This window comes from Tiliqua scincoides, chromosome 7 (genome assembly GCF_035046505.1).
Source record: "Tiliqua scincoides isolate rTilSci1 chromosome 7, rTilSci1.hap2, whole genome shotgun sequence".
In the NCBI taxonomy this organism is placed as follows: domain Eukaryota; kingdom Metazoa; phylum Chordata; class Lepidosauria; order Squamata; family Scincidae; genus Tiliqua; species Tiliqua scincoides.
The window spans coordinates 71,714,807-71,733,213 of record NC_089827.1 but is presented as its reverse complement, the minus strand read 5'-3'; the positions used below and the strand labels follow the sequence as shown (position 1 = coordinate 71,733,213).

Below are 18,407 nucleotides of genomic sequence, written 5' to 3'. Positions count from 1 at the left end.
TTTACTCAGTGCGTGGTTGGTTTGTGGAACTCCTTGCCACAGGATGTGGTGACAGCATCTCGCCTGGATGCCTTTAAAAGAGGATTGGACAAGTTTCTGGAGGAAAAATCCATTACGAGTTACAAGCCATGACGTGTATGTGCAACCTCCTGATTTTAGAAATGGGTTATGTCAGAATGCCAGATGCAAGGGAGGGCACCAGGATGAGATCTCTTGTTATGTGGTGTGCTCCCTGGGGCATTTGGTGGGCCGTTGTGAGATACAGGAAGCTGGACTAGATGGGCCTATGGCCTGATCCAGTGGGGCTGTTCTTATGTTTTTGGGCAGCACCCCGTCCTTGAGAGATGAATTTACTGTCCTCCCCAGCCAGTCTACCAACTCCTCCCCCAGACAGAATGATTTAACCATGCTGGACAAGGGTCAAGAGGACAAGCAGCAGGTCTCACGCGGCAGAGAATCCTGTCCACAGGCTGTATAAACTGAAAACAATGAGACAGACAGTTGCCTGAGGGGCATCTACAGACTGTTGAAATGGAGTCCAAATTGACAATTGATAATGTTCAGTTTGGGGACGAAAACCAAAAGTGGATTGCAGTCACTTTATGGAATCATTCTGAGATGCAGGGAGGCCTGCAAAGGAGTCTGTGTGCTCCCCGCACCCTTTGGAGAGCCAGTGTGAACCCCAGTGAGTTAAAAAATGCCGCTGTTCCATGGCAGTGTTATCCTGGAGGTGCCATTACTGCCATCACTCTGCTGCCACCCCGACCTACAGAGGTCCCCAAACTCTCACCCAAGGTGAGTCTGACTCAGCTCAGAAAGATTGCTCCAGGCCACTTTAAAAAAAATACTTATTTTGAAGTCATGCTCTTGCTTATCATTTTTGAAACAGGCACTCCTCCTCACCTTATTATATTTCAAATATGGATCCATAACAACATTTCAGACACTTCCAGCCAGCAAACTGTCAACTTTATTTACTTGGACAAATTTCAGAATGATATGAATATTATGGAGGCTAAAACCTACTCCTGATGAATATCACATTTGTTTTTTAACAGCAGAGGCAGATACTATCAGTTGTGAAACTTCGCACTGTTGCTCGCCACACTTCTCTGTGAGTTGAACCTGATTTCATGGGTGGAACAAGGAAAGGAGTATTGTAGCTTATGGCTGTCAGCTGTGAAAAATAGCTGGGAATCGAGCAAACAGCTTTATTGCGATGATTGTTTCCGGCTCAAAACACTTCTAACAGCTGCTTGCTTTGGCCAGTGTTCAGATGCATTTTTTTCCCCTTCAAAATGATTTTTTAAAAGTGTGGGTTGGTTATTTATGTAATCCGGACGAGGGCTGTGTTTCCAGTATAGTCTCGCTGCTGCTTTAGATGGTTAGAATATAAGGTGGTTTCCCCTCCTCTCTTTGTCTCTCTGTTTCCTTCAGCTGATGCACACCCATGTAACGTTGTAGGGAGACGAAACAGAAAATTTATGAGTGCTTTAATCCCAGACAGACGGCTTTGTGGCAGTTACCTTCGAGAAAAGTTCATGTCCCAAAGGAGCATTTAGTCTTACGCAGCCACTGACTCACTAAATGCTGTTTGTGTGGGAGAGGGAGGACGGAGATGAACGAGAAGAGTTTGCCTCTTCGTGAAAAGCTGTTAAGTTGCCTGAAATCCTTTCAGAAGAGAACTGCAACTTTTGTCTCGAGCACTGATTCTGGATCTAACCGAAGCTCACATCTACGCAGCTGAGGTCAGAAGCAATTTTCTTTCTTTGGCAGAAAACGGAGACGTTTCTAAAAAGTCATGCCTGTCCTTGGTGTTGCCTCAAAGCTAAGACAGCCACCTATAGGGTCAAAGCCTGTTCATACTGCCCGTCCGATCCCAAATCTTGGCACAAGTGGGTCACGGCAATATCCATCCAAGGCTCTGGAGCTTCCGAGGGCAGAGAGCTCAATGCTTTCTTGTCAACTTACATTAAAGTCAGCCTGTGATTTTGGAGAAGTAAAAGTACTCCAAGGAAAAACCAAGGAGACCGAGGATAGCAAGGTTAGTCCTGAAACTTTACCTGCAGTTCTGAATGTTGGAGGGACTGACCTACTTATGGACAGGTTTTTGTCCATTATTGCTGTGGGCACGAGGAGGTCATGTGTAGTTCATGCAGTAAGCTAGTTGGAGGGGAAATGATCTTCCTTTATTAGGGAATATTATATAGCATCCCAGATGTTAACACTGCATGCAGAGATTCAGATGAGGAGAGCTGTGAAAGGAGAGTAGTTAAGGCAATATTGATACTTGGCTTATGTGCTTGGTATTTTAAGAAACACATTGTTCCCACGCTCACCCTCATTCCCAAAGGGAAGTGCTTCTAGACTGAATAACAACAACAAACGCTTCTGATTGTGTGTGTGTGTGAGTTTCCTCATCCATTAGCATCAGCGTTCTGCAGAGCTGCAAAACTGGAAGAATGGGCCAACAAGATAAAAGATTTTGGCATTAAAAATTGAACAGCATGAAACAGAATGAACTGTGGGTGCCTCTGTTTGGGGTAGATCCAGTACAGTCTGATTTATTGTGGTGGAAACGTAAGAGCTATTGCTAGCATACTTGTAGTTTTGATAACTTTGAGTTGGTTCAGTAAGAATCTTTTCAGTTGTATTTTAGTCCCATAATCTTAGAAATATATCAACAGAGTTCTTGGTTTTCTCTTATGCGTATCACTGTACATTGTTAAACTGCTATAATCTAATACAGAACCAAATGGGGAAGTGCAGGCTTATATTCTCTCTCTTTTTCCAGTCCTTTGGCTTACAGAGTACATTTCACCTGGAACTTTCTCTGCCCAAATGCCAGGGAAATGAAGGGTGACTGAATAAGAGCACCAGTCCATTTCCAGTGGGCTTGTGCAGGAGAACATCTTGGTGGAAGGTGCAGGGGCCATAAATTGTTAAAGATTTATTGGTCTGTGACAGTTTCATGTTTGAGGGTGAAATGTGAGAGATATTTCAATTACTGTTCAACCGCTTGTGACACTGAGCTGTTGACTGGGAGATGGTGGAGCTCGTGGAAGCTGTGGTCCTTTCTGCTACACCATAGGCTCTCTGTGAAACTTGGGAAGTGGAACGTTTGGTTCGCTTGGATTTTGCCATATTCACAATGTGCAGTAAGGCTCAGATAAGGCTCTTTTCAAATTCTTTAGCATTCCTTTGTTGATATCAGCTTTTTACTGGATAGTTTTCTTCTTCACCAAATGTTTTAGTTGAATATCACTCTCAGTGGAACCTTTGCATGCACTTAGCAGAGTACATAGGCTGGATGTAGTTACAACTGCAGTCAGAACAGCATATTTCCTTGCTCTTGATAAATTAAAAGAAGCTCGAAGAATGTTTTCTTTAATATTGTGCCTTCCCAGGTTACCGGGGGCAACATTCTGAACATTATTATTTGCCAAGGTGAGACTAGCACTGAGTTCTGCAGGGCACTTCCAAGTTCCTTGCTTTTTGTTTCAACAACTGAATGCAAACCGTTTGATTTTTTCATAATGCTAGCACACAAAATATTTCTGAATTACGCACTTGTGAAAAGCGGCAGCTACATATGGCTGGAAATGCTCGCAATCCAGGGAAAGTGAAGGATGTTGAGGTCACATTCATTTTAATGGAATGTGTTCTGGACCTTTCCTAGATTGTGTCCTGACCATAGAGACATTGCAAGAGGCCTGTTTGCAGACATAGTATTACACTGCAGGATCACACTACAGTGTGGTCTGAAGCTTTTTAAAAGGGGGTGGGTGGGTGGGAACTGTTATAGCCAGTTCCAGATGCACATGGTGTTTTACAGAGCTACTGAATACAGTCTGTGAAATACTGCTGATCTACCACTTATTTCAATGAACTTTTCATGAACCACTGAATTTGCTAGTGCTCCTGTGCCCTGTTTGATTGTTCCCTTCGCTATTTCACAGTCCAAGATCAGAACTGGCAACTCAGAGATGTTGTGCTGCATGGGCAAATGGAGGGCACCAGGGGTTGGGCCGTGGTAGTAGTTGTGCTTTGTTTAGAAGGCAGTAGGTACCCTGAGGGGCCAGTGCAAGACATTTCCAGGACCCTCTGCAACTCTCCAATCAATATTCTTCTGTTTTAAATGACAGAAGAAGTGTTCCATATAGTTTTTGTAATCGGCTAAGGTAGTGGTTCCCAAACTGTGCACTTTAGCACCCCAGAGCACCATGGTGCACTCACAGGGGCACCATACAGTCTCTTCTTCCTGGTCCGCTGGGCTGAGATCTCGCAAAAGGGCACCTCCATGACAGGGTGCCAAGGACAAAGGGCACCATGGCAGTGGCAAGTTTGGGAACCACTGAACTGGGCAATCTCCTGCATGCACAAGTGATGGCTTACAGTCTGTAGCTTCATCTAGTAAGTAGTGAGCTCACAGTGAAGCCTCTGTGAAGGACTGTGGTAACTGTGCTTGCCCATGAGATAAACCTTTTGCACTCAGCCATTTCTTACATCTGCAGTGCAATTGGGAAATGCACATTAAATAACATTAACAAATTAGACCAGAGCTTAACATATTTTGCTGGCAAATAAATCTAGGGTTATAGTCTGATAAGCCAACCCATTTAAGCATATTTCCATTCTAAAGCATATCGATTTGATAGTCCTATTGAAATCCATTGGACTTTCACATAACAAGGTTAAAGATTTAAGCATCATCTCCTTGACTTAATGGGTTTGAATCAATGGTTCTAAATCAGGTCCTGTTTAAGTACTCTGGATGCCCTGTGATCTATGGCTCAATCCTATGGGCCCGTTAGAACAGTGAATGTTCCCTTCTAATGGCATTGTGATGCCACAATTGGTGTGCTGTTGTACGGAGTCCAGGAACCCGTATTGGGAGCTACCGGCTGTTCCCAGTCTTCACCAACAGATTGCCTGAATCCTACCACAGTAAGAACAATAGGGAGGGGTCCCGTTATAGTAGGAAGGGGGCATTCCTGGTTGGACCAGAGAGAGGGAAGGAGGTCTGTCAAGGGGAGGATGGAGTGCAACCCAGCACAAGCAACTGGGTTACAGAGCCTCTCAACATGCCTTAGTTCTCTCCTCAGACATGCACCAACTACATAGCTGGTGCAGGTCCTAGGAGACCCACTGACGATCAATAAGGGGTATGGGAAAATATTTCCCCTTTCCTCTTCCAGGCCTCCTGATCAGTCCCCCTCCACTATAGCATACAGCACTACCTGCATGCTGTAGTGTGGAGGAAAGTAGGATTGGGCAGTTTGGCTTTGCTGTTACATTGCAACATGCAGCAAAAATCTGAGTCTTATGCTTCTGCAGAGGTGACGTGATGACGACTCTTGGACTTGCCACAAACAGTAGCGTGGCAACACTACTGAGGTGGCAACAGCAGGCAGATGCTAAGCGGAGAAGGTTCCCAGAGAGAAGAACGAGCTCTGCTTCACCCCAGACCTTGGGGGGGGGCTGCGGGAGACCTTTGTGGGCTGCCTCGGTGCTGGTTTCTCAGCCCCCCCACCCGAGAACCAACTGCCACCCTGTCAAGACCTGCGGGCGCTAAGGCGAGGGAGCTTCCTTGGCAGGGCTGCCAACCGTCTCTCCCTCGCTCCTTACGGCAGTGGGAGGGGAGGAGGAGGAGGTGCATGGATGCCGCCACTGCCTCCTGCATGAACTCAGTGAATCCTAGGCACATCTGCTCAGAAGTAAGTCCCGTTAGAGTCAATGGGGCTAACTCCCAGGTAAGCATAGATAGATTGCAGCCTCAGTAGGTCAGGCGTGGCTTCCTCCCACCTGCCTGCCCCGAGTCCTCTACCCCCCAGCCCTGTCAGCCAGTGAGCGGGTGGCGACATCGCCACAGCCTCCTCTTCCCCCCCCAGGCAGCTGCAGGACTCAAGCTCTGCCCACCAAACAAAACGGCCCCATGGTGCAGGGAAGGCATGCCCCAACCTCCCCTCGCATGCACACCCCTCAGACAGGCAGTACTAGGGGGTGAGAGCTGGGGCTAGGTCCTGGGAACGTGGCACATTTTTTATTTCTTTTTGAAAAAGTGGGTATGAAATAAAAACCTGGATGCGGCATCACATCTGGGGCATCGTTTTGAGCTCTGCATTGGGCAACAGAATTGTTAGCTACGCCACTGGCTACAAAGCCTATCTGTGGCCACAGTGCACCTTTCAAGCAACAGCTATCTACATAACCAGTCTGTATTGATTTTACACCATTTTGACGGGTATAGCTTTCCTCCCAATCCTGGAAATGTAGTTTCCTGAGGAGACACTGAAGATTCTCTGCTGGAGGTATTTCACCTCCCCTTCTTAGAACTACAGTTTCCAGACTGCCTTGGAGAGAAGGAATGGTTACTAACCCATTGAAGTCTACAGTGTAAATGTAGACAGTTACTAGAATAGTGGCCTTTACTCTGCCTTCCATGTTCAGAAGGGAGTAAAGGCTAACTAATGAACAGACATAGAAAAAGGCGCTCTACCTGTCCTTTAGGAATGCAAATTATTTCCTTTGATTTCCAGAATCACTGTCTTGCGTTTTTACTTTGGATGCTTGAGAGCTGGAAATGTTAGATTTTTAGATAGCAAGTGTGAAGCAATGGTGAAGCAATGGTGTCATTAGGGGGGGTGAGGGTGGTGTGAACTGCAGGTGGCACCATCAGAGAGGTGATACCCAATGCTCCAATCGCCTTCCCCCTGCTGCAGAGCCCAGATCTACCTGGACTCGGGCAGGTCTGTCTGTGGCTGGAAAAGTCTCCAGATCCCAGATCTATCAGGCTTCCCAGGGCAGAGCTCAGGTCTACTTGCCCAGAAGAACTGGCCTCCCAGTGGGCATGGCCTCCATCTTTCACTCTCTGTGAGGCCAGGTCTACTGGGAGGGTAGAACTGGACTCCAGAGCCTTTTCTGATCACAGCTGTTACAGGAGGAGGTCCATGAGTTGACTCCATGAGTTACCAAACTGGGTGACATCAACCAAGTGACGCCACTGGGAAGAATGCAGCTTTTATACTGGAATCAATCTGCTGCTTATCCACATGCATCCTTTGTAGTGGGAGGGGCATATACCAAGTTTAAAACAGTGGTAAACTGCTAGGGTGAATGCATACTGTTAAAGTCAACCTGAAGGGACATTATCTTGAGCAGATGTGGATTCCATATTGGTGCTACCAAAAGGTTTTAGCATTTTCAAGAGATGTATTCAGTAATTTCCTAGGGGACTTTTTTGGGGTTAGCAAATGTATTAAACACATGAAATTCCTACATGGCTATGTGGTGTGGAGTGCTGCGCCTTCAGGAATGTTTCCATTGACACTGATCAGATAAAAGGCCTTTTTCAGTGAAAAGTGTAATGAATACCTTGTCAGAATTTCCAAATGCAAGGAAAATCTGCTTGTGTTTGGGCAATTACGGAATATAATTGGATATGTGGGAACTCTCATTTTTGAGGGAAAAATGATGACTCTATCTCTGTTGAAGATAGTGGAAAATATGAATTAATCATCTGGCTTGCATTTATCCTTGGCTACTGCTTTCAGGTTTCGCTTTGTAAGCGAGCTGGAAATGTAACTGTAGCAAATTGCCATTGCTGTGAACTTTCTTCTCTTATCATCAAGGTGTGTGGAAGCTCCTCTGTGAGAGCTGTCTATAGTTGGAAGCACTTCAGACTCTCAAGATAAAACTGGACTTTCCACATAAGAACACGGCAAGTCAGTTTGCCACCCAGCTGCTTCCTCCGTGGCCTTTGTGTATTGTGCTCTTGATTGCTAGAGACTTTTGACACTGAGTTTGGCCCCTAAACTTCACGATATTGCCAAATCTGTCTTGGAACGCAGCTGCAGAAATAGTTCAGGGCTCCCTAGATGCTCCTCCTTCCTATCTTGGATCTGCTGTGCTTGCAATGTGTCTAAATTCTCATTAAAGTAATATGTAGAGTCAGGATGTGCCTCTCTTCTATCTCAAAGCAAGTAAGAAATGTGAATCTTTAGCTACCATGTCTCCACTGTATCAGTGGCGTAGCTGGAGGGGGGCGGCGCACTCAGTCTGGCAGGGAGGTGGGCGAGCGACCCCTCCCTTCGGAGCCATTCCCAAGGGGGGCAAAACGGAGCTCCGTTCCCCCCCCCGCTGGGAATGGCTCCGAAGGGAGGGGCCGCTCACCCACCTCCCTGCAAGGCTGAGTGTGCGCCCCCCCTCCAGCTTCTCCACTGCACTGTACACAGTTTTGAAGCACAGACAAACTGTTATTAAGGAAAACATCACTGGACGCCTTTTCTGATGGTCAGCAATGATCATCCAGCAACATATCTAGACAGTCTGCAAAACACTAAGTTTTGCAGGGAGTCTCCCTGTGGTGTGCAAGCAGCCCCTCCTCTTCAGAGCCATTCTGAGGAGGGGTAGGGTGCTTAAATGGAGGTGTACGCTTCCATTTTGCTCCCACCCCCCCCAGAATGACTCCAGATGGGGAGGAGCTGCTTGCACTCTGCGGGGGAAGATCCCTGCAAAACTTAATGCTTTGCACCCCCTCTAGCTACACCACTGGAATCACCACAGATGTCCCTACTATGCCTCTAAAGGCTGCTCGTGTGTCTTTGGAAAGCAGTTGCTTTTGTTTTGATCTTTTTTTTGTGTGTGGAAGCGAAGCCCAGCCCACATGTGCAAAAAATAAAATGATGAAGAAGAAAAAATCATGTGGAAAAAGCATTTCCCTTGGAATAACTGCACATTTTGATATGAAACTCATGTGGATTGCCTTATCTGTGAGATATCCATGAGGGTATTTATTTTATTGGTCATAGAATATCCAAGTACCTCTAGTCTTTCCCACTTCCACTGAGTTTAATCCTTGAGTTCAGAGCCTGGCTTTCTATTGAGCTAGTCTTCTTTGTGTGCCCCCCCCGCCCCCATATGCCTACTCAGAAGCAAGCACATAAAACAAACAGCATGTGAATCCTGTTGTCACTGACAAGAGCATGACGTTTACTGACCTTCGAAGGGTATAGCCCCAAGAGGAAACTCCCACCCATTTTGACTGGTGAGTGCTGCTGGGATGTACACACTACTGAACTTCGGCAGGGTAGGGGCTAGTGTGAGTTTTGCCATGAAAAATGCACTGGATTGTGGTGAGCAAGTGGTTGCAAATACCTTGTAGGTTGAAACTCATGGATGTATTTGTTAGCTGCACATTTGGTCTGGCTGTAACACATGAATCTAGCACAACAATTTTCAATCTTTTCCATCTCACGGCACATTAACAAGGTGTTAAAATTGTCAAGGCACACCATCAATTTTTTGACAATTGACAAAGCACACCGCACTGCTGGTAGCGTGCTCACATTCTTCCCCCCAATGGCCCTACTAACAAATGACCTTCTTCCAAACTCCCATGGCTTACCTACAGACCATTCATGGCACACCAATGTGCCACATCACCCTAGTTGAAAATAACTAGAGTCTTAACACCATGTGAGTTGATTGCACTATGACATGTCCGCAAGGCTCATGGGCACACAGTTTTTTTTTATGTGTGTGTAACTATGCTGAGTCACCATTAAATGCTTCTCCCATCTATGTTTTGGCTTGCCCTGGCTTTCTGCTTCTCCGCAAACATGCACTTGCATTGTCATTTGCTCATTCCTGAGGCAGGATATTGTTCTGCAAAACTTGTTTCTATTATCAGTCAAAGTGAATGTCTGTTGTTTTATTTCTTGGAGCTTTCCCTACTCCTTTGAGGGGGAATCACAGAGCTATAGGATTTCTTGCCCATTCAGCAGAATATTATGTTACAGCTTGAAGTTGAAGTAGCCCCTGGGCCATAAGGTGCTGCATTTTAGGATAAGTGCTTCAGTATTTGTATTCATTTTGAGGTGCTTTTTTCCTAGAGAAGAGGTTCTCAAACTGGGGCACTGCAACACCCCAGCCTGAGAAGCCCTGCCTCTGGCCCCTTAAGGGGTGGAGGAAGGGTGAAGGCAGGGATGCAATTCCCAGGATCACGCCACTCCTGGGAACAAAGTGTTTTTTCTAATAAACTTACAGTTAGAAGCGCTGGCCTCCGGGGAGGGGGGGTGTCCTCTTTGCACCAAAACATACTTCTGCAGCAGCTGTAGCCCCACAACGGTGTCCCTGAGCTCCTATTCACTCCTTCATGGTAAGTGGATCCACAAGACAAAGAGCTACTGTAGCAGGTCAGTTTCCTCCCAGATTTGACACTGTGTTAAGGAGTGTCATGTATGCATTCCTTGGCCCAGGGCTTCCAGCGGCAGCAGCAGCTTTGTGCCCAGCATCCCACATGGGCAGCAAGTCCAGGTGAGATAGGAAAATATATGATCCTAGAAAATTTCTGAGGCCCCTCTCTGATCTTGGGCCTGAGTACAAATTATCTCCTTTACCTCCCACTCATGAACCCTGCCACAGGGCTCTCCAAGCCTCAAAATAGTTTTTTAAAAAAGTGATTGAAAACCACTTCCAGTTTTGCAATCACAAACCAAAAGTGATTTCTGATTACTTTTTTTTTTTTAAACTATTCGGAGGCTTCAGGAACACTGCGGAGAGTCTTGCGGAGATCCCTGCACCCCTGGAGGCAGGAGCTTCTGGTGCAGGAAGCCAGTACATCACTCCTATGATGGACCTCCTCCCATGCAGTGGGCAGGACTACCCCCGGGGTGGTGAGTGTGATGAAGCACCACCCCCACTGGTTTTTTGGGTATAACCTTTGATAGAATAGAGGTATTTCAATGCTGTTTGTTTCATTGCATTCTGCATGAAATTACACATCGTATGATATATAACATGATGGTATTATTAGAAAATACCAAGATTTTAAAAGTTTGGGCCAGTAGGGGTGTCAACCCCCCCTGTGCTTTGCAACCCGGTGTGACCTGCACCTTGCTGGCTCAGATGGATGATAGATATTGTTTGGACCTGGGGAAACATGGCATTTGGGGTCTGCATTTGATTAGACAAATGTTGCACTCAGAACAAATTGCTCCACTGTGCAAAGAGCCCTGAGTGAAGCAAAGCATTCCCAGTGGAAGCATAACCGAAGGAAGCAACTTCAGATGCGTGACAGCTTCATTGGACTTTCTGCTTTCTGCCTCTTGTTTTCTTTGCTGGTTTATAAGCCTATTTTTTCTATATGTCGAGGAAGACTCTTAAGCAGTTGTGGGGAGGTCAGGCAGGGGGCAATGTGCTTGACAGCTCTGAGCTGTCAGTGAGGCACAGAGTTGCTGAATACAAGCTGCTAACTGCTTTTGCTTTCTTTCCTTTTCCAATCAGTGTGATTCTTGGGAAGGGACAATATCAATGGGCAAATGTCTAAATTTGGGGCTGTTTTCTTTGTCCTGTGTGAGTTCTCTCTTGACATGAATACGTCCAAGAATTTTTGATGTGTTCTTAAAACTAGTCCATTCCTTTCCATTCCATTGTTGCTAAATTATGCATTACTTCCCGCCAAAATTACCTCCCACCAAAATTACCTCCCACCAAAATCACCTTGTTTCTTTTGGGTGTGATTCACTTATAAAGCTACCTATTTGCTCCCAAGACACAAACCTCATTCACCCAATAGCTTCTTCAGTGCAACCATCCTAGACCATTCCCCACCTCTGTGCTTTTCTAAAATTTTTACTTTAACTCAGTCAGTAAGCTACAGTACACCAAAATGTTGTATTTCCTTGGGATCTCCTGCATCTACCTTTCTGAAATTGTGCAAGGAACTTTCCTAGGGTCAGCTCTGCATTCCCAGTGACTCAAGTGCAAACTGGGCGGGAAACAAAATGTCAAGCTCAAACCTCTGATGTTATTTTTGTGGATCATTCCTGAACCCATGTATCAATATTTTTGAAATATAGCAGGCATCTTACCCAGGGCAAATGTCTACATGTCATGAGTTTTATAGAAATTTGCAACCACCACCTCCTCCCCAAATGTGGTCATATCAACCATCCAAAGTAGTAATGAACTGGTCAATTGTTTGAAAGGACCAATAAAGCAAAATGGAGAAACAAAGGAAACTATAAAATGAATACATTAAAAAAATCTTTTTGCACATCACTGTTACGGGTAGCTCGATCCTGAAGATGGTGGCTCCATCGGGCGCAGCGACACCAAAATGGCTACTGCTGCATCCTGTTCCACTGCTGAGGCCACCAGTGGTCTCCCCAGGGAAAGGGAACTTTCGTCGCCTTCCCCTGGGGAAAGCCCCAGTCCCTGCAATGCGGCTTCTGAAGTCTGCGCCAGCTATTTTGCTCAGCACCAGTGCTGAGGGTGTTTAGGATTGGGCCCTGAATCCCCACTGGAAACAGTGGTAGTTGCCTCTGTTGTTCCTAACAGTTGGATGTGTTTGATAGGTTTTAAATTGTTGTGGTCATTTTGAAGCCCATTAGTTTCTCTTTTGTGTTTTTATTGGAATGAGAGCATTCGCTAAATCATTGCCTAACATTTAAATTCTTAGTCAAGAGGTTCAGAATGTTTTGGCTGGTAAGTGCAAGCAGATAATTCCCTTGGGGAAAGTGTGCAGGTTTCTGGTGGCTCCGACACAAGCACAATATAAACCAACTGGAGAGAGCTTGGAAAATAAGCAAAGCAGTTCAAAGGAAAACTAATCCTGAAGTGGTTAAGGCAGGAGCATACAGTTCTGAGGAGCTGCCAGCTACTAACCATGTCTACGAGCTCTCCCTATATTTAATGTGCAAAAGATAATAATAAGGCATTCAGTCAATTCTCGTTATCCGCTGGGATTAGGTTCCTGCAAAACCTAGCGGATAACAAATAAGCAGATACTGGATCATTGGACCTATGGGATCAGTGAGTTTAGGGGGAGGGGTAGCTAACCTGGTCAGGAATGCCAGAACCAGATAGTTTCAGAATGGCCTCAGATGCAGGAAAGAGTCTCAGAATGCCTGCGGATAGCTTCAAAGTAGCTTCAAAAGTAGCTGTGGAAGGCTTCAAAATAGCCACTGCGGATACAGAATGACCACCGCAAATAGCTTCAGGATGGCTGTGGATTCCACAGTTAGCCTCAGAACGCCTGCAGAGAGATGAGAACAGACAGCAGATGGTGCGACATCACACTCTTGTTTCAGCAGATAAGCAAATCTACAGGAACGGCGTGTGCGGGCAGTGATAATTGACTGTAACTGTTCAGGAGATGTGATTGCAAAAGTTTTATACCACCTTTCAGGGCTATTTTCCAGGGCAATTCACAACAGAAACATAAAGTACAGTGTATAATAGTACCGGAATTGAAAATACAGGGGGGCTCAGTATCTGCGGATCCCGTATCTGCTGTTTCACTTACCCGCGGATCCGGCCCAGCACTCCCCACACCTCTGAAGGCTCTTTTGAGCCCCGCAGAGGCAACACATATCTGCCTTAAGCTTCCCTGACCCTCATAATACCATTTAAAGGCATAAAAATGTCACTTCTGGTTTTGCTGGAAAAACAGCATGTGACGTTTTCCTGCCTAAATGGCCATTCGGAGGCCTGCAGAGGCTGCGGGCAGACACACAACCTCTGCAGGGCTCAGATGAGCCTCTAGAGAGCCTCCCCTGTATCTGTGGTTTCAAGTATCTGTGGGGGGAGGGAGTGGAACCCCTGTGGTCACTGAGGCACACCTGTAGCAATACAAGCAGTAATTTTCAACAACACAGTTACTTAAGAATTCCTAAAAGCAGCAGAAACCTGACCGAAAACCCAGGCAAATAAAAAGGTCTTTGCCTGGCTGGTGCCAAAAGGGTGCTAATGAGAGGTACCAGGTCTACATAGAAGATGCTGTTACTGTACAGACAGGTTGATAAAAACATGCATTCCTTCATGCACCCAGATCCCAAGCTATAAGGGCTTTAAAGGGTAAGCACCAGTGTTTTGAATTGTGCTCAGAATCAGACAGGAAGCTCAGTCCTTACACACTGGTGTGATGTGCGCCGAATGATCGGTCCCAGTTAGCAGTTCAACAGCTATATTTCTTCAAAGGCTGCTCTACATATGATACGTTAGAGTAGTAGTCAATCCTGGAAGTTACTAGTGTGAACAAATGTGATTAAGCTACCTTAGTCCAGGAGAGGTAGATAACTCACTTATACACTGCTTGCATTTCACCTTCCATTATTCATTAATGTACTCCAAGTTGGCTAGTGCTGATTTCTGGGGGGGGATGAAGTACAGCAAACAGTGAACCTGGGCTGACCTCCACAGCCTGGCCCCTTAGTCCTCAAGTTTATATAGCTGAAGTATGTGCTCTGTGTAAAGGAAAATGCTGCTGCTAATTGATTCTACTAATCAATGCAGATTGTGTCTACATGTGTACACGTACACGTACATTGTTGTATATGTGTGTACAACAAAAGCACCCTAAACCAATTTGCTACAGGATTTTTTTCCCAGCAGGTTGGCATTCTAGGTCAGTGCACACCAAGGAGGGTTCCTGGTGCTGGTTTTTCTTTCTGAAATTTGGGGCCAATTTTTTATGAGACCCAAACCTCCCTGCCCGCCCTTCCACCCTGACCCTCGCTCATTTTGCAGGCTGTTTTCTCATTAAGAAGGCCCACTTTTCAACACGAGCTCAAAATCATTATTCAGCTGAAAAACTTCAATTAATGCAGCTGCAGATAATCTGGAAAACAAGTTCAAGAGGAGGCAAATGGAGTCTCCGGAGCATTCCTTTTTCCAAATATTGTTCGGCAAAGCTGCATTCCAACTTTGCGAGCACCTGGCCCCGGCATCTTGATGATGCTGTACCGGACTCCCAAGGACTTGGCAGCCCCCGCTTCCTGTTGTGCATCAGGGTTTGATTTATAGGACATCTGTAAAACCACCACATCTTAGTAATCAGGATGGTCATGCATAGAAAGCCGACTTCCTAGCAAGTGTTGTTGAATGCTTTTATCCTGCAGGAAAGCTCTGTATGGCTCATGGTATGATTGAGGGTGAGTAAAGCATAAATCAGCACACAGAACTTTTACTCACCACTAACAGTAACAATGGGATTTCCTGGCAATACCTGCCAAGCAGTAAACAGGATTTTCTTTGTAGCAAATACAGAAGAGACACTCCGGTGGATCATATAGTTTATAAATAGTGTCGGTTATGTTAATCCCCACGCCCCCTCCCCCCAAAAAAAAAACTTCAGTGTGATCAGAATTGTAGCACTTTGAAAGTAATTAATAATGTGAGAAAAGACCGAGAAGGCATCCAGTATGAATTTCTGAATGGAACTTTTTCTGATGCGCAATTTGAAATTAGCTCAGCAATTGAACACCTTATTGGAGAATGACTGGGGACTTCCCCTGAAGACTTGTTATGTCAGAATGCCAGATGCAAGGGAGGGCACCAGAATGAGGTCTCTTGTTATATGGTGTGTTCCTTGGAGCATTTGGTGGGCAGCTGTGAGATACAGGAAGCTGGACTAGATGGGCCTATGGTCTGATCCAGTGGGGCTGTTCTTATGTTCTTAACTACAATTCCCAGAATGCCTTGCAGGTCTTATTATCTGGTGTGCTCCCTGGGGCATTTGGTGGGCCGCTGTGAGATACAGGAAGCTGGACTAGATGGGCCCATGGCCTGATCCAGTGGGGCTGTTCTTATGTCCTTAACTACAATTCCCAGAATGCCTTGCAGGTCTTATTATCTGGTGTGCTCCCTGGGGCATTTGGTGGGCCGCTGTGAGATACAGGAAGCTGGACGAGATGGGCCTATGGCCTGATCCAGTGGGGCTGTTCTTATGTTCTTAACTACAATTCCCAGGAGGCCTTGCAGGTCTTCTTGTTGTCTGGTGTGCTCCCTGGGGCATTTGGTGGGCCGCTGTGAGATACAGGAAGCTGGACTAGATGGGCCCATGGCCTGATCCAGTGGGGCTGTTCTTATGTCCTTAACTACAATTCCCAGAATGCCTTGCAGGTCTTATTATCTGGTGTGCTCCCTGGGGCATTTGGTGGGCCGCTGTGAGATACAGGAAGCTGGACTAGATGGGCCTATGGCCTGATCCAGTGGGGCTGTTCTTATGTTCACCCCTTTTGCTTAGCTCTGTCTGGAGAGGTGATTGCATCAGAAGCATCATTGGATTTTGCAGCACCCAGTGTGAGAACTCATTGTGTCACCCCCATGATAGACCTTGTCCCATACCAGACCATACAGAATAAATCTCAACATCATGCACAGAGCCTAAATGCCATGGCTTCGCTGGGGTTGGTATAACCCCCATTAACTCTATTTATTTTAATATATAACAGTACAGATCAGTCAACAAATCAGTAACCAACAAAAAACCAGTGACCAGATGACACTCCCAGAACTGAATCAGAGTTCTAATATTAGCTCTGAGACATGGAAATGAGAGCTGACTCATACTAACACCTTACAGGTTCCCTGCTGAGTCATAATAACGCCTCATTGGCTCTCAGAACAATCTGTCTCATTGGTTAGTTTGGAGTTCAAGAAATCCACGTTTTGTTCCATAAGGCAGTTGTGTTTTCCTTTTATGATTTTTTTTGGACTATAATGTTGATAGAATACAGATATTTAAATGTGGTGTGTTTCACTGCATTCTGCATTAAATTACACATCGAATGATACATAATATGATGGTATTATTTGAAAATTATTCAAAGATTTTCAGTTTTACCCTTTAGTGGTGTCATCCCCCCAATGTATAACCTGGTGCAGTCCGTACCCCCTGCACCCCATAACGACACCATTTATTGCCATCCAGACCTTCAACAACTTTGAGCAAAAGCATGTACTGCTCATGTCCATTCATTTTTTTTCGCCTTCAAACTGTAGGAATTTTGCAGGGAATTACTGTCTAATTCAGTGATTTTCAACCTTTTTCATTTCATGGCACACTGACAAGGTACTAAAATTGTCATCAGCTTTTTGACAATTGACAGGGCACACCATCTGTTGGTGGGGAGACTCACTTCCCCATTGGCCGTACTAACAAATGACCCTCCCCCAAACTCTCGCGGCACACCTGCAGACCATTCATGGCACACCAGTGTGCCACGGCACAGTGGTTGAAAATGGCTGGTCTAATTCATAATTCATTGGAAGATTATGAGCTGGTGAAGGCAAATACATTTTGTTTTTTGGAATGGTGAACTGTGAGACATCACTAGTTGCCCAGCAAGGCCTCCAACTTCTTGGTAGTACTAAACAGAAAGGTGGATGAAGCAATCTTTTCACAGCACTACATTTCAAGTTTGTAAATAGCTTTATTTAGAAACTGAGCTTAGAGTTTGGTGAACAGGGAAGAGTAATGGCTGGTTGGAACTGAAGCTAGGAAACCTGGCTTTGCAACCAACCCTGAGTATTTGTTGCACTCAGCATTTCTCTAAAGACAAAACAGGAATGTTTCCTTTTATAAAGCAAATCCATAGCTCACGGTAGGGCACGTGGGTTGTATGAATGAGGTTGCTGAAAGAAAGAGCTGCTGTCAGCCAAGGCTTGACTGTACTGGTCTGGATGGATCGTTGGCCTGAATCATAAAAAGGCAGCTGCCTTCTTATAAAGAGGGAAGTTATTGATGAGGAGCAAATGATTGATGGGGAGTAAATGATCAGTTCAATACCATAGCTTGCTTATTAAAATGAATTAATCTCAATACACCTGATTCATAATCTATTTATCAACTGCAATTATTTCAAAGTGTGAAGTCAAGTTTTGGTTCTTTTTATTCTATTGGGACTCCCTGCCAGTGGAATGGGAGGTGGGAGGGGGTGAGAGAGGGCAGAATTGGGGCAAAACTGGCTGGGGAGGCTACAGGAGGAGCTGGATCCAGCGACAGTGGTGCAACACCAGATCCTATTCCCCTTTTCTGCAGTCTCCCTGCCCATGGTGACCAGTTACACTGGAGGACAGAGTGCCTCTACCTTTAACTATTGCTTAGAAGAGGGAATTTGGGCAGGTGCAGTTTTTTAAATCTTTCTATGTTGAGCTGCACCTGTCAAAATTCCCTCTTCTATACAATGGTTAATGCAGTGGTTCTCAAACTCTCTGGGAGAGTTTGAGAGCCACTAGGATCTTGCGTGGGCGGGAGGGGGGAGGCAGCAGGGGCGGGGGAAGGCAGCGGCGCGATCTCCAGGATCGCACTGCTCAGGGGAGCTGCAGGGGCTTGGGTACACGTACCCAAAGCCCTTGCAGCCTCCCAGGGGTGCGGGCAGCCCGGCATGACTTGCAGCAGGACTCCCCGCAGCAGTGAAAGTGGATGCGGAGTGATCGTGCCCCGCCTCTGCCGGAAGTAGAGCGCGATCGCTCCGCATCCACTTTCACTGCTGGGGGAGCCCTGCTGCAGGTCGCACCGGGCTCCCCGCGCCCCCGGGAGGCTGCAGGGGCTTTGGTACATGTACCCAAGCCCTTGTAGCCCCCCTGAGCGGCACAATCCTGGGGATCGTGCCACTGCC

At 46.0% G+C, this 18,407-nt stretch overlaps 1 protein-coding gene across 2 annotated transcripts in view; it reads left to right on the top strand.

Moving 5' to 3' along the window:
- The first annotated feature begins 1,801 nt into the window (after positions 1-1,801).
- NAV3 (neuron navigator 3) overlaps positions 1,802-18,407 on the top strand; it is a 305,431-nt gene continuing 288,825 nt past the window's right edge. For both annotated transcript variants that reach the window (XM_066634436.1, XM_066634435.1), the window contains exon 1: positions 1,802-2,044. In XM_066634436.1, coding sequence (XP_066490533.1) covers positions 1,802-2,044 — 243 coding nt within the window. The remainder of the gene's footprint in view (positions 2,045-18,407) is intronic.